This window comes from Clarias gariepinus, chromosome 5 (assembly GCF_024256425.1).
Source record: "Clarias gariepinus isolate MV-2021 ecotype Netherlands chromosome 5, CGAR_prim_01v2, whole genome shotgun sequence".
NCBI classification, from domain to species: domain Eukaryota; kingdom Metazoa; phylum Chordata; class Actinopteri; order Siluriformes; family Clariidae; genus Clarias; species Clarias gariepinus.
In genome coordinates this window covers 39,398,375-39,415,101 of record NC_071104.1, presented here as the reverse complement: position 1 = coordinate 39,415,101, position 16,727 = coordinate 39,398,375, and the positions used below count along the sequence as shown (strand labels likewise).

Genomic DNA, 16,727 nt, shown 5'->3' with positions numbered 1-16,727 from the left:
TATGATAAATTATCATTTAACTTAAATAATTTACTGGATCTGTCCCAATGCACTCACCTTGTGCAAACACAGCAGCAGCAAGATGGTTTGGATTTTTCGCATCTTGGATGCTTTTTTTTTTTTTTTTGCTTCAGTGTCTTATATAAGGAGGAGAAAATCCAGAGTTTTTAGATGTCCGTTAGGAAACGCCATTACTGGAACGACCTGCATAGAAATGGGAGGCATATATTTAATTTAAAAGATGAAAGAATCTACACAAATTAAACTATTATCATGGACTCATGTACTGCCTATAAATATGTTTAATCAGTATGACAAAATTAATGTAATTAATCTGACAAATTCCTAAACAAAATTCATATTCCTGACATTATATTTAAAGCATCATGCTTGTTTATAATTATCTTCTGATTGCAATGTAATATAAAATTATTTTAATAAAAAATCAAGTTAAAATGAATGAATTACAGTAAATAAAAAATAAATAACCATGAATAATTATGATAGTTAAATTTATCAAAATATGTAATAAATAAGATTGAAATCATTTAAACATTTATAAGGCAGTATAATTTTTGATTGATAATAATGTTTGATATTTTTTGAGATGCAACACATTCACTTTCTATTTAATTAGTCAATCTATTATAATCTTTCATAATATACCAGCTCATCATATGTTTCCATTTCAGAGCGTGCGGTGAAGTCAACCGCAATAACCCGACAATCCGTCAAGCTAAATTGTTATAAGGAATAATATTTTATTCTTTTCTAGTTAATATGATTGTTTATGAAGTTTGTATATCCTAAATGTTTAAGGTATCCTTTAATATCAGATAAAAGGAGCATATAAATTTACAGGCAAGAACTGCCACACTGAAACCTCAAACTACAAACAATTAATGTTTTCAAACAAAAGAAATACAGCGATATTTTTCATAAAAAAATACAATTATTTAAAAATAACTGATTATTGAATAAAATGAATGCATCACACAATCATTAAATCAATCAATCAATCGATCAATCAGTCAATCAATGGATCAATAATGGCAATGGGTTTCATCTAATGAGATCACGGTACACATAATAATATAAGGAATAAATGGAAAAGCAAGTTCTAAATATAACTGAAATATGAAACAACAGTCAATATTTCTCCAAATAAACACACCTATAGTTTTTTTATGCAATAACAAAAATGCAATAGATTGTAAATAATAATAATAATAATAATAATAATAATAATAAACCAGGAAATGAAATAGATTAAAAATAAACAGGCAATTAAAGTAAAAATATGCAAATTTACGCTTATACTGTACTGCATTGTGTGATGACATAAACACAAAGCAATTTAAATTTAAAGCCGGGACATAAATAAATGTCATTCAGCTGAATTTAATGTTTGATAAGGTCCTTAAGTGCTTTTCAAAGAAACTGAATATCGACCGGATTAAAACATAAACAAGTAAAAATATTTCAAAATGTCCATGCAGAGACTTTGTGTTAAAAAACATCCGGAGTTTATGTTAAACTCTGATGTGAAGTCAATTATACTTTTAATTTTGAAATTCTAAAGTATTACATGTGTAAAATAATTTAATGCTTAATATCATAGGATTTAGAAAAACACATATAATAAATATAATATTTGGGATTGACATTTAATTAAAAAGACACCATGGGAGACAATAAAATGCAAAAAAACTTCTTTAAAAGATCATAACTGTCCCCTGTAGGTGTGTGTCAGGTGTAATGTAGCGCAGATCTCACCTTCAGAGGAGTGAAAGATGTTAGAGAAGTCTTCCTGACTCCTCATGGAGGTGACTCTCGAAAGAAAACTCAACAGTGCAGATGAGGAGTAAAAGCCAGTGATGTGACGGTGAGTTTCAGCGTGGTGGCATGTTGCACGAGTCAGATCGAACAGAGTGCTGTGGATCTGAAGTGAGGAGATGCGCGTTCTCTTCACTGTTCCTGGATGAATCCTTGGTGAGCAGGTGCCATGATCTGCTGTTAGAGCTCCGGTGATGCTCGGTGGAGAGCTGCAAGCATCCCTCTGTGAAGTCTTCTCACTCACACAGCAGATCTGGAGCTCAGCAGCACTGTTCAAGCATTTAACTCTTTACAAACCTCCATCATGGGTTGCCAGATTGGACCTGATGCTTCGGTCCTAAAAACTACATCCACTTTACGGTCTTTTTATTATATTTTTTTTCTCTGGTACTCCTCCAGACACAGCTAATTTCTCATACTTGGATTAACAAACAGAGTGCATGCTTTTTGCTTGTAGTTTCCTTAATGCATGAGAAAGATTCTTGTGTTAACCCGATAGATTATGTAGAATTTTTTTATTGTGCTCCAACCTGTGATTTTCAGGAGCTATGACTTGCTGTTCATTTTTCTAATAAATTTCACCATACAAATTTCAGTATCCATTAGAGTGTACTGTATTATTTAGTAGTTCAGTGCACGGGCTTGGATTTAGCCATGAATTTATTATCTAGAAGCACATAGTATTTAGACATTGAGTGCTACAGTATTTAGTAATTTAGTTTTAGAATTCATCCCTGAACTTTTAGCCGTCTATAAAAAAAAAAAAATCTATTTAGTAGTTTAGTGCACAGGGCCGAATTTAGCCATTTTAGTGGACTTGTCGCTGTTTTTTTTTTTTTTTTTTTTTTGTAGTGTTCCAGTAGTTACAGCTTAAAGCTCTTCACATGGACACTAAACAAAGAGAACTTTACGATCCATTACAGAGAGTCTACAAATCCAGTTTATATAACTTTCAACATTATGTTGTTCTTATAGTCCTAATCTAGGCTTTATAATTTTGTTGAATTTTATGCTAATAGCTAGGTTTCACAGTAAAAAAATAAAGAATAATAAAAATACCCTCAGTTAACTAGTAAAGTACGGGATCAAATGTTAGAAAGACCTGTTTAGTTACAAAAGGCTGTTAGATCTGACACATATCTGGTCAATCTGGCAACTCTGTTTATGTCTGTATGGAGAAAATGATACAACCAGAATATTGTTACAGTTAACAGCCTCAGTGTTGAATAAACACCTAAAGAGGTAAATTTTCATTGTGTCAAATTTTATTCTGGTCTTTTATTCATTATACAAAATAAGTGAAAAAATGAAGTGGCACTGTATGGATTAATGAAACACTACAGTATACGAGTTACTAAACGCTGTAAATGTAAGAGATTTTAACAGTTTATCCAAACAATAAATATTAGTTCATGAAGATTAGAAATGTAATTTTGTATTTATATTTAATATTTTTGTCATTAAATTGTCACTTAGAATGTGTTTGCAAAATGATAGTTTAATTAATCAAAATTAATTAAAGACTAAATGGTAAATTTTACACTTGTTTATTCAGGTATAAAAGTTAAATTAATGACTATTTTCTAAATAGACTTTATCATTTGAGTTTGTAGTTTAGTCATTTTACATTCAACATGTTTGTGAACATCACCACCATGTGGCAGAAGACATCAATTACCACCACCACTGCTACAATCACTGATACTGATAATAATAATACTAATAATAATAATAATAATAATAACATTTAGTTTGTCACTTACACAGCCATACACAGTTTGATATGCAGTGACAGGATTATATACCTAGTCATGACCTTAAAAGAAGAGTTTAATATATAGTATAAGGTACATGTAACAAATAATTAATTCTGTATCTTTTTTTTAAATGTATTTATAGAATCTATGCATTATGCAAACATTTTTTTTGCTGTCTTATCTTTTATCTTTCTATCCTAAGTAAATTAAAAATTCATGAATACATACTCACAATCATCACCAAATACACTTTTAAAGTTTTAACATTATTTATTTATTTTTTACCATCTCTAAAAATAATAATAATAAAAAAAAAACCTTTTAAAATCTTATACAAATGAACTTCTATTTTAAAAATATTAAATCATACATTTATTTACTTATATACAACATATAAGCTGTAATTTCTCTTCTAATGTTAGAAAATGAAGAACAATTTGAACATGTGTACAGATACAGTATGTAAACAATAATGAGTATCTAAGATAATTAAGGAGTTATAGGAGAGCTAGACAAAATATTAAGATAATACAGACAATATCTTAATAATAAGGCAGGATTTTGGGATAATAATGTAGAAGGTTAAAATATATAGAGCTAAAAAAATTTTAAGACAGATGGTTAAAAATTAAAAAGCAGAACTCTAAAATATCAGAAAGTATATATATATATATATTAGAAAGTAAGTAAAAAAAAGAAGTTTGAGTTAAGAAAGCAGAATGTTGAGATAAGTTACAAGACTGAGATACAGGACCAAGGGAGAAATTTAAAATAATAATTCAGTCTATTTAGATAGTGAAAACTAAGATGAGATAATGATTAAAATGTTAAAATTTACTTAAAATAAACTTATGAATTGATAAGTCAGATATTTAAATAATAAGTTAAAATATTTAAGCTGACTCTTGTGTAGCACTTTTAACATTGGGAATAGTCACAAAGCAACTTTACAGAAAATATATATATATATATATATATATATATATATATTAGGAATAGTTTTTAAATTTGTTTAGCTATTTATTGGATTACTTTTTAAATCACACTGTTATTTACAGTGAAACCTCGGAGTGTGAGTAACACAGTCGAGCAAAGATTTTTAATAAATTTAGACTTGGAAAATGAACAAGTCTTGGTTTACGAGTACTGAGGATCATGTATCATGCATGCTTCTTGTTTTGACGCTGAGCGTCACGTGACCATAACTGAGCTAGCGGTTTTTCTCTCACTTGCGCTGTGGAATTGTGGGTAATCGTCTTCCCTGCTGGATCTGAATGCACATCACTCACTGGTATCTGTATGCGTGTGTGTACAGCGCGCATGTAAAGCAAAAGCAAGTCTCATTAGAGAGGTTAAAGATCCATTTTCAGTCCCTGTATCAGCCTGCTCTTTGTGTCTGTGTGTGTGAGCGCGTCATTGGAACATGAGTGAGAAGAAAAGAGTGGAGGAAGGGTAACTGTGTAAGACGAGAAGGGGAGAGGGGGAGCTTACTTTAGATTCACACACACACACACACACACACACAAACACACACACACACAGTGTGTCAGGATTTATTTTTACTTTTTTTTAAGGTAAAGTGCAGGTTAATTTGTTTTATTTTTACTTTATATTTTGTAGTAATTATTTTTATATTGTATTTATTATTTTTATTTTTTATTTATTATTATTATTATTATTATTATTATTATTATATTTATTTTTTTTGGCTGTGAAATAATTAGATTTTCCATTATCTCTTATGGGAAAATTTGATTTGGTTTACGAGTGTTCTGGAATACAAGCCCACTTCCGGAATGAATTATGCTTGTAATCCAAGGTTCCAATGTATTAGAAAATCTTCTTCTTCTTTGTCTTTGGGCTGTTCCCTTTCAGGGGTCGCCACAGCGAATCATCTGCCTCCATCTAACCCTATCCTCTGCATCCTCTTCTCTCACACCAACTAACTTCATGTTCTCTCTCACTGCATCCATAAATCTCCTCTTTGGTCTTCCTCTAGACCTCCTGCCTGGCAGTTCCAACCTCAACATCCTTCCACCGATATATTCACCATCTCTCCTCTGAACATGTCCAAACCACCTCAATCTGGCCTCTCTGACTTTATCTCCAAAACATCTAACGTGGGTTGTCCCTCTGATAAATTCATTTTTGATCCTATCCATCCTTGTCACTCCAAAAGAGAACCTTAAGAAAATAAATAGGTTGATTCGACTGAATGATTGCCCAATTTTTTAAGGAATATAGCATCTCATGGTCTGATAGTACAGTGTGAGTATCCCTGCCTGTCTTGTGGAAGGTGGAGGTTCAGTTCCCTGATGGAGAAGCACAAACTGCAGTGTTAATCCATTGCCCTGATAAAAACAAAAGGGAATGATTGCAATAGGAAGTGCATTTGGTATAAAAACTTGTTCCAAATTAAATATGCAGCTCAAATGAGGCGATCCCAAACAGGAGGCAACAGAAAAACTCATAAATATGAAGGTTTTTTGGTATTATTGTTCTCCTAAAGTTTTTTTCCTTTGTTGCCTTTTCCTTTCCACACAGGAAGTATGAGGCAATGCTGTTCCTGCCCAGGGACGGAGGAAGAGAAAAATTGTTCCTTCTGAGGTTTTTTGTTTACACAGCAGGAATAAGAGACATGTAGTCATTAGCTCAGATGTGTGCAGATTAGTGTGGAAACGCAAGCTTTGTGTCCCTTTGTGTGAAAAGCTGTGAGACTAGCTCGGCAAGGCTTTATCCCACTTCGTGGACTTTGAAATGTTGGACCACAGGTTTACAATCTGATGTGATTGGGGCTTGAGACACCACACACACGAACACACACACACGCACACGCGCACAGGCACGAAACCTTTGCACGCAACTCATAGACAAATACACACAGGCACGCAACCACATACACCCCCACACGGCCCCTCCTTCTTCCCAGAGTCTCATATTTCCTGTTCTGCCTGAGAGAGGCTCAGTAGGAATGCTAAGTGCCTGACCTGCTCTTCTCTCATTCCTACTCCTTGTTTTATGTTCTTCTCTGCTTTCTTTAAACTGAAGTTTTTGAAACTAAACATGCCTCGTCTTCTTGCAGCTCTGCAGCTGCTGCTTCATCTTTGCAGCTTTTTAGGACCAGTGGAAGGAGGGAAGGTCCTGGTGATGCCCGTGGATGGCAGTCACTGGCTCAGTATGAAGATCCTGGTGGAGGAGCTGTCTCAGAGAGGACATGAAATGGTGGTTCTGGCTCCTGAGACCAGCTTGGTAATACGTGGTTCAGATGCATACACCACTAGGATCTTCAAGGTTCCCTTCAGCAAGGATGAACTGGATGGCAGCATGAAACAGTTGAAGGACCGCATTACGAAAGCACCGCAGTTCTCAGACTTACTGGAGAACTTGTCAGGACTCCTCAGCTTCACTGACATGCAGGTGAAAGGATGTGAGGCGCTGCTGTATAATGAGCCTCTGATGCAGAGCCTGCGTGATGAACACTTCGATCTCATGCTCACAGATCCCTTCCTTCCTTGTGGCTCCATTATTTCTGAGGCTTTCTCTCTTCCTGTGGTTTACTTCCTTCGTGGAATTCCTTGTGGATTGGATCTGGAGGCTACTCAGTGCCCCGCACCTCCGTCCTATGTCCCACGCTTGTTTCTAGACAACACCAATGTCATGACCTTTCCTCAGAGAGTCAAGAACGTGCTCATGGCAGGTTTCGAGGGTGTCCTGTGCAAAATACTTTTCTCCAGTTTTGATGAACTTACCAGCAGATATCTTAAGAAAGATATTTCATATAAAGAAGTCCTTGGAAATGCAGCAATTTGGCTTCATAGATATGACTTCACCTTTGAATACCCAAAACCTGTAATGCCCAATATGGTAACAATCGGGGGCATCAATTGTGCCAAGAAGAAACCTCTGCCTGCGGTGAGTCATGATAATTTATTTAGTTTTTATTTCACATTTATTTTAGCTAAAACTTAATTAATGAAGGTGCACCATAGTGACTTTAAATAAAGTTCTTTATAAAGCTGATATATTTCTTTAGTAGGATTTCAGATGAATTACATTAGAATATCTTAAATATGGGTGCAGTCGCAACTGTCCAATAACACGATTTAAATCTGCAGTATTATTCTAGTGCAAGTGCAACAGAACTGTGCAATAACGACTTTTAAACTGTGCATCAATTATATGTTATCATATATTATATTAAATTATAATTATAGCAAATACAGTATACTTTATACAATCATTCCCCCAACACGTGCTGGTGGTTACAAACTGAAAGCTCCTTCCATAAATGTTAAAAAAAAATGTCTCCTTACTGAAAACTTTTTTAATATCTACAATTTTGATAAGCTGTCTATGTCTATTTCTGTTTTACAAGTCCCTATGAATAAACCGTTACTATAGAAACAATTATGCGTATAAACACGATTGATATCGATATTGTATTGAACGTGTATTAGGGCCAGGGCATTCATTTAAACTGGTCCTACAGTCAGGGCTGGGGTTATAGAAAATGAATCAACATCATCTGACTAATCAGAGTCCAGCAATACACAGCATGACTTTGACTACACAGGACCTCTGAAGCTGTGGGGAATAAAAACGTCCTGCACAGAGCTTTTAGATGAAAACGTTATAAGATTTACAGTAGATGGTATTCCTGGTCTTTGCCCTATTAAACCAGGATTAGTGATAAAGATTTCAAAGCACTTTTGTACGTCGCTATGGATGAGGGTGTCTGCTGTAAATGTTAACATGTCTGGCACCAAGATAGGCAGTGGATGCTCAAACGGTTGAGTTTCTAATTGGAAGATTGAGGGTTTGAGCCCCAGCACCGCCAAGTTGCCACTGGTGAGACCTTGAGCAAGGCCCTTAACCCTATCTGCTCCAGGGGTGCTGTATCCTGGTTGACTTTTGGAAGGTACTAACCACTGCATACAGGAAACACACTTGCTGTCTTGGAAATGATCTGTCCCAGTTGTCTAGACATCACAAATTGGCCCTTATCAATGTCACTTAGATTCTTACACTACACATACTCTATTTTTCCTTCTTACAACAACTTCGATAGTTGACTGTTCACTTCCTACTGAACATATCCCACCTGTTAACAAGTGCCACTGTAACAAGATGAACCATGTAAGACACTTCACCTGTCAGTTGTTTTAAATAAATAATAATAATAAAAAAAAATTAAAAATCAGGCATAATGTGATTAGATTAAATAATTAGGCCTGTCTGAAACAGCTCACTTAATTAGTTAAAAGATTAGTTAAAGGCTTGTTGTAGCTGAAACATATTATTCACTGTAGTAACTGTCCAATTACAGGCTCCTAAATATTACATTTGTCCATTTAAATTTAAACAGTGATGTTAGCTTTGTTTGATTTTGTTTTGATCAGGCAGTGTATATTTTCATAAAGCTCTGTATCTTTCTTTAGGAAGGCAGAATGAACGTGTGTGATTAGTCGGCATGACACGGCATTTTCATCCTGACCTCTATACAGTTGAGCACAAATCATCCATGGGTTTTTATCAGATGTCGCAACATTTTAACAAATAAAACGAGTCTCGATTGCTGCGACGCAGTCATTTATTTTTCTTTTTTTTTTTTACCAGTACTCACTACATCTGTTCTCAAAGTTCTCAAAGCTCAGGCTAGAGAATACACTTGCTCCTCCGTCACTCTTGTGATTTAATTAAATGAACATAAAAGTTCTGATGTTTTCATCAAAGCTTCATACTTTCATACTTTCAGCAAACACACACGTGCCAAGAATTACAATTAGTTAATTATACGTTGTGTGTTGTGGACCATCCAAGAAGCAGGTAGTTTCCTGTTCTCACTTACCTCATAGCAGCTATAAACCTTCATCTCCTCACCTCCCCCCTCTCTCTCACTCCCTCTCGGACTGATAACAAGAGTTGACATTGGAGACTCAGGTTAATCTTAATAAAGGTTAATCTTCCCTGTGAATGAGCTGTTGCTATAAAAACGATATATTAGTGCAAGAGTATTAATGTTCCTTTAATATGGGTAAAAAATATTAGTCTTTGCCTATAGCTTTGCAATCTAACCCATCACAGACTCGGGAATCATCAGATTATGATGTGATCTCTAATGGAAATTATAAGAAAAATCTGCTCTGTCCATTTTCTATTAAAAGTACGATCTGATCAACAATAAACTGATTGCTGTTTCCTGTGCAGGAGCTGGAGGAGTTTGTGGATGGATCTGGAGATCATGGCTTCATCGTGTTCACTTTGGGCTCCTTTGTGTCCGACCTGCCCGAGTATAAAGCCAGAGAGTTTTTCGAGGCTTTTAGACAGATTCCTCAGAGGGTGAGAAGAAAATACATCTTATACCTTATCATAAACATACTGTAGTGATAACTGATGGTATATACTGTTCTGTCTAATACCATCCTGTGATACATTTTTTTTTTTGAGAAATGTGTCACAGTAAGATCTGTTCATAATCACACTATATTGTAATTATAGTAAAATACAGTTCTAATAAAATAATCATGTCAGGGCGGTGTAGTGAAGAAGAGTCACTGTGGATCTGCTGATTTGATTTTCAGGTTCTGTGGAGATACACTGGCCCTGTTCTGAAAGACGTTCCTGAAAATGTCAAACTGATGAAGTGGCTTCCACAGAACGACCTCTTAGGTGTGTTTACATGTTTAAATTGATGGTTTAAAGACAAGATTTTTATTTTATTTATTTATGTTTTATCAGTGACAGCTACCTAAAAGAATGTCTCGTTTTCAACCCTCCCAAGTTCTCCCACACCACCTCACTGCTCCGCTCCCTGCACAGGCTGCTGCATCAAATTTAAAACCCTGATGCTCACCCACAAAGCCAAAAACAGCCCAACACCCACTTACCTTTCAGCTCTAATCACAGCTCGCACCACACCACGTTCCCTCCGATCCTCCAGCATTGCTCGCCTGGTCCCACCATCTCTCAGGGATCGTGGAAGACATTCACCTAGACTCTTTTCAGTTATGCCTGTACAGTTCTGACAATCTTTAAACGACGACTTAAGACATATCTGCCCCTTCATTATTCCCATATTCAAGTATCTGTAAAATTTTTTAAAGATTTATTTAAAAAAATAACTTTGGTTCTATCTGACACAGCCAAAGGCTCTGCTGCACTGTTTTATGTCTGACTGAGACACACCGGCAGGACATCAGCACTTTATTTTTCTAATTGGTCATTGACTGACGCTGTGAGTTTTTAAGGTTAAAATGATGAACAGAAACAAATAAAACATTCCTTTTTTCCATATCTTAATACTGTATAATATTTAAAAAAAATACACTGTACTGAAATATTATACAGTATATACGCACACAAACACAGAGCAAACTGAGCCTTAGGCAGAGAGAGAAAATGGATCTTTAACCTCTCTAATGAGACTTGCTTTTACTTTTCACATGCACTGTACACACACGCATACACACACGTGGTCACAGCGTTATAGTAAACAGTACACACATGCACGGATGTTGATTAAACCAGTAAGAGACACGCTCTAAGACCCAGCAGAGAAGACGATTACCCACAATTCCGCAGCGCAAGAGAGAGAAAAACCGTTGGCTCAGTTGTGATCACGTGACGCTCGGCATCAAAACAAGAAGCGCATGCGTGATACATGGTACTTGGTACTCGTAAAATAAGAAACTGTTCGTTTTCCAAATCAAAATTTATTAAAAAAATCTTTGCTCGTCTTGTGAAAGTTAATTACAGAAGATCTGGATAATATAAAGTACACACAAACAAACAAAACAGGAGACTCCAACTAGAATGACTAGAATAAAAATGGTAAGACATGATGGCAAAGAAACAATATTAGAACAACTTCGAGAACAAACTAAACACAAACCCAAGGTTTATTTATACACCCATGGCTGAAAAAACCACAGGTGATCACAATCAAACCATGTGACAAAGGTGCACCCTGGGAAATAAAGTACCAGGTAAAGAAAACGTGCATGTCCTCAACCGCCCCAACCCCCCTCAACATAAAGACCACAAAGACACACAGTTTTTGAGTCCATAACTCTTCAAAACAAGTGGCAGAGCGAACACGGGCTCCTCGAAGCCGGGCAGAAGAGCAGGAAGTCCTCGAAACCCAACAGTTTTTTACATTTTATCATTTTTTATTACAATAAAAGTATTTAATTAAGGATTAAAACCCTAATATGTTATATATCTAAGTTCAGATTATCTTATAGATACATTATATTTTAAGTTCATAATTTTATAGTTAAAATAAAATATTTGAACCACATTCTATTTTAAGTTAATTTTAAACATGCAGACGCACATTCTTCCATATATTATCATATGATGTAAAACCAATGGGTCCATTCATTGATTCACATATTTCATCTTTTTCTTAAATTGTATAAAAAGCTCACCCCAAGGCCAAGGTGTTCATCACACATGGAGGATCCCACGGGATCTACGAGGGGATCTGTAACGCCGTGCCCATGGTGATGATCCCACTGTTTGGAGATCAGAGAGACAATGTTCTCCGCATGGTGTCACGTGGAGTGGCAGAGAGCCTCAACATGTACGACCTGACCTCAGAGAAACTCCTGGAGGCGGTCAGGAGAGTCATCACCGACAAGAGGTAACGACAAAAGAGATTTCACTCAACAACAGTCATTTCTGTAGTTACAGCTGAGTCACAGCAGGCGCTCCACGTAAATGGATTAAATATGTGCGAAATCGCTGACATGGTGAATTTTTGTTAAAGTAAAGACGCAATAATTCAAGTCTCATGAAAGGAGTCTCCAGTGTCAGTGTTTTGTAACATTAAAAATAAAAATAAAGTAAAAATACGAAACTACTTAAGGATTTTTGATGATATTGATCAGCTTTATGGTGATAGAGTTACTCTGGTTCTCTCTCAGTTATGGATGATTTTCCTATAAGAGCACAACACAGAGTGTTTTGTGTTAATCAGTTATTGTTGTGCTTGATACTGATGAAGACTGTGCTGTTGTTTTTTTATTCACAGCTACAAAGAGAAAATAACAGAGCTGTCTCTGATCCATAAAGACCGTCCGATCGAACCACTGGACTTGGCCGTGTTCTGGGTGGAGTTTGTGATGAGACATGGAGGAGCTGAGCACCTGAGACCGGCAGCTCACCACCTCAACTGGATTCAGTACCACAGTCTCGATGTCATCGGCTTCCTCCTGCTCATTCTCACCGTCATCGTTTACATCACCCTCAAAACCTGTGCGTTTAGTTTTAGGAAGTGCTTCAGGAGGACTCAGAAGACCAAGAAGGAGTGACATGGCCAGAGCGGGATTAGGAAACTAATCAATTTAGTTCTGTCTGTAGGGATGATGATTTATGGCTATGATGTTATACTGTGACAATGTGAAATAGTTACCTATAGTGTTTATTTTCATATTCAAAGGTTCCAAAATTTACTCATTACAGTTTATAACCTACTGCTACGCTGATATAAAACTAAACAAGCATTATGATCCTTAAAATTTCAAGCTAAAGGGGTCAAGCTGATTTACAGAAGGAGAAATGTGAAACGTACTTAAATAATTATCTATCTTATGTTTTTTTTTATGTCGATTAATGAATTAACTAGCTAATGTAGCGTTCTCTGCGTTCTCTCCAAATTCACACCGATGAGATCTGCTATACAGTTTGTTCATTACTTCCCTAGCATCTCATGCTAACTACAAATAGAAAACAAAGAATCTGTTCATAGGTCTGTCGAATTGGTGCTTCAAAATTTACCCAGTGTGTGTGTGCATACTTCTGCCCTGTGACGGACTGGCACCCTGACCCGGGTGTACCCCGCCTGGTGCCCCAAGCTCCCTGGGGTAGGCTCCAGGATAAGTGCTATAGAGAATGAGTGAATGGCAACAGGACTCATCCACTATTCTCTATTATTCATTATTAAATACCCAAACATGCAGGATAGAACTAATTACATTCATTTAGCAAAAACTGCATAAACCAAGTTTAAATGGTGTGTTTTATCATCATTAATGTCAGCTGAATTTATCCTGACTACAGACTCATGGGACATACAAAAGTATTTTTCTCTCTACAATGCAGATTCAGCAATATTGTCACATTTGAACATACTACTGGAATTCCTTAAAAAAAAAAAAAAAAAAAACTAACATCAACAACAAAAAATATTGGCTTACTTTTAAAATATAGTCTTGTTTCCACATCGTTCCGATAAACTACTAAAAGTTACTAAATTAGTTCTTCTACTAATATCAGTGGTTTGGAATGTTCACCTCCTATAAACTAAACTAATATACAGAGTGTGTGTATTGCGTGTGTGATTATTATTATACTGTGAATTTATGATACTGCTCCACCTCTTAACACACATTGTCTACCTCCAACTGGCCTTAAAGCAGATCAGGAAACGCAGATGGATGCTGCTATAGATGTGTTCTGTTAAAGTTAGTCATCTGTAAAATCCCACATGCTGAGATCTAACTTTTAGTCTACAATTAAATGAAAAATAAAAAATGGAGACACAAGATTTGTGTAACACTGATACCAAACTGCACTGTGACGATAACTTCTAATGTGGATTATTATATTGTTTAGTTTGAATAATTTTTTATAACTTCGTAGCTGATATAGCTTTATAAATTCAAAAGGTATAATAATGATGATAATAATAATAATAATGATGATGATGATGATAAAAATAATAATGATGATGATGATGATAAAAATACCATACATTGATTTTTCCCTTTTAATTAAAAGACCCCAGTTTTACATTTGAGAAATAATCGCCACCTTGTGATGTGATATAAAAAGTTTTATTTGGGTGAGAATATCTTTTTGTTTACTAGTGTGTGTACTAGATAAATCAGTACTGTGGAAATATTCCATCAGATTTTTTTTTTATTTCCTAAAAGATATATTTCGATATTGATTCCACTGCTAGAATTATTTGTTGCCTTCAGTACACATGATCCCAAAATAAAACTTTTCTTTGTCATCATGTGTCATTCATGTGTTTTATTCACTTCGTAAACACATTTATATTTACATTTAGGTATTTGGGAAACATTTATTTATTTATTTTTTTTTTTTTTTTTGCAGAGCGACTTACAAAAGTGCTTTAAAGTTTCCGTCATTGGCTATTGGATAGATCCTTACCCTGGTTACTACAGTAGGTTACTAACATTCATAGGCCAGATTTAAAAAATATTTTAATTGTATTTAAAATAATAATAAAAAATAATAAAAAATATTTTAATTAATATTTAAATATTTAAATATTTAAATAGATTAAAAAAATATTTTAAATCTGTAATTTTTTGGCTTAAGCTAAAAGAGTCAATGGTTAGCCCTGTCGCTTTGCACCGCCAGGGTCCGGGTTCGAGTCCTGCCTCAGGGTCTGTGTGCATAGAGTATGCTTGTGCCCGTGCAATCGTTAAATACACAATTATGAAAGATCTATACACTGTACACACTCATTCACACTTCCTGGACTAGACCTGTATGAATGGTCCTTGTGTCGGTCATTTATAGACACTCCCTAATGTGTGTGTGTGTGGAGGATAGTTATAAGGGTCAATGTCCACAAGGACAAGGACAAGGTGATCTTACTATTACTGTGTCATTTAAGATAATCTTAGTTTGGTTTAGCTTATCACCAGTTAAAAGTGGGTGAAGGTTAATACCACTTTTCCTAATTGTGTGTGTGTGTGTGCGTGTGTGTGTGTGAACAAACACACAGCACATGCTGCTTATGCTACTTATTATGTGCTAAATCATGCTTTCGTTGGAGGAAGACGATCTACTGGAGAATCATTACATGTGTAGCCACAACATTAAGGCTTTCTGTTAAAGAAGTATGAATTTATATACAGTAAATCCCAGACTTACAATGTAAAGCACACTGTACCAATCCCCTTGACTCTGTCTTCCCTTTCCCCACACTGCCATCAAGTGGCCAAAAACTGTATTTGCATCTAAGAAAAAAATAAATAAATCTTAGAGTGCAATGTCATCTCTGTGCCTTTAAATCACAAAGGAAATTCCAGGCCCCATTTTGTCCCAGAGCTGTTTTCTACTGTATTGGACTGTTGAGGATTTTATAAAATTAGCATTATACACTATAAGGACAGCTTCACAAGACAGTCATATTTTATCATCGTGGATAAAATATGGAATATCGTCATGCTATCAGGGAAGAAGAAACCCTCCATAGATGTGATCCTCTGGTGGTTCAGTACATTCAGGTGGTCAGGTGACGTCATTTTATTGCCCCATAACGTTACTGAGTCTCGACCTGAGTAACTGATCAACCCCAGATCATAACACTGTCTCCAGAGGCTTGTACAGTGGACACTATGCATGATGGGAGCATCGCTTCATGTCCTTCCCTTCTCACCCTGACACGCCCATGACTCTGGAATAGGCTCAGTCTGGACTCATCAGGTCACATGACCTTTTCCAATCACTCCAAAGTCCAGTCTTTACGCTCTCTAGCAAACTGAAGCCTTTTTTTCTGATGAGTCTCACTAACAAGTGTTTTTTTTATTTTTTTTATGGACACACAGCTGTTTAGTCCCAATCCTGTGAGTTCTTATCAGATTTTGACTTCACGGACTTTATCAAGCATTTAAATGATCTCCCATCATGCCGATTTGGATGTTTTCAGATCACATTTCTTCTGTAAAGTTAAGCACTATACTTTGCAGGATTTAATAATGTGCTGGACAGCTTTTAACCCAATGGCAGTCTCATTTTAAATCTTAAAAAGTTGCTTGATGCAGGAAAATATCTTGACCCTTCTGAAATTAATCACTGAAACAAAAAAAGGAATTGTTGTAGCTGAAACAAATTATTATCCGCGGTAATTGTCCAATCACAGGCTCCTAATATACTGTATTTGCCTGTTTAAATCCAAACAGTTATTTTTTTCTTCTTGAAAAAATCCAAGCAGTGAGTTTTTTTTAATAATTATTTTTCCATGAATGTATTTCTATACAGAGAAGCAGAAGGATCGTGTGTGATTAGTCGGCATTACACAGCATTTTTCTCCTGACCTTTACACAGTTAAGCACAGATAGTTCTTGTGTCTTTATCAGCTGTTGCAACATT

At 35.5% G+C, this 16,727-nt stretch overlaps 2 protein-coding genes across 2 annotated transcripts in view; one reads left to right on the top strand and one right to left on the bottom strand.

Moving 5' to 3' along the window:
* nxph2a (neurexophilin 2a) overlaps nt 1–2,042 on the bottom strand; it is a 28,340-nt gene extending 26,298 nt beyond the window's left edge. The window contains exons 1-2 of the mRNA XM_053496078.1: nt 1,777–2,042; nt 58–204 (exon numbers count right to left, since the gene is read on the bottom strand). Coding sequence (XP_053352053.1) covers nt 58–102 — 45 coding nt within the window. The 5' untranslated portion in view covers nt 103–204; nt 1,777–2,042. The remainder of the gene's footprint in view (nt 1–57; nt 205–1,776) is intronic.
* Nucleotides 2,043–6,554: 4,512 nt separating this feature from the next.
* LOC128523891 (UDP-glucuronosyltransferase-like) lies at nt 6,555–13,695 on the top strand. The gene is made up of 5 exons (XM_053496069.1): nt 6,555–7,505; nt 9,801–9,932; nt 10,175–10,262; nt 12,018–12,237; nt 12,628–13,695. The coding sequence occupies exons 1-5, from the start codon at nt 6,612–6,614 to the stop codon at nt 12,905–12,907; spliced, it is 1,614 nt and encodes a 537-aa protein (XP_053352044.1). The 5' UTR covers nt 6,555–6,611; the 3' UTR covers nt 12,908–13,695.
* Nucleotides 13,696–16,727: the final 3,032 nt, after the last annotated feature.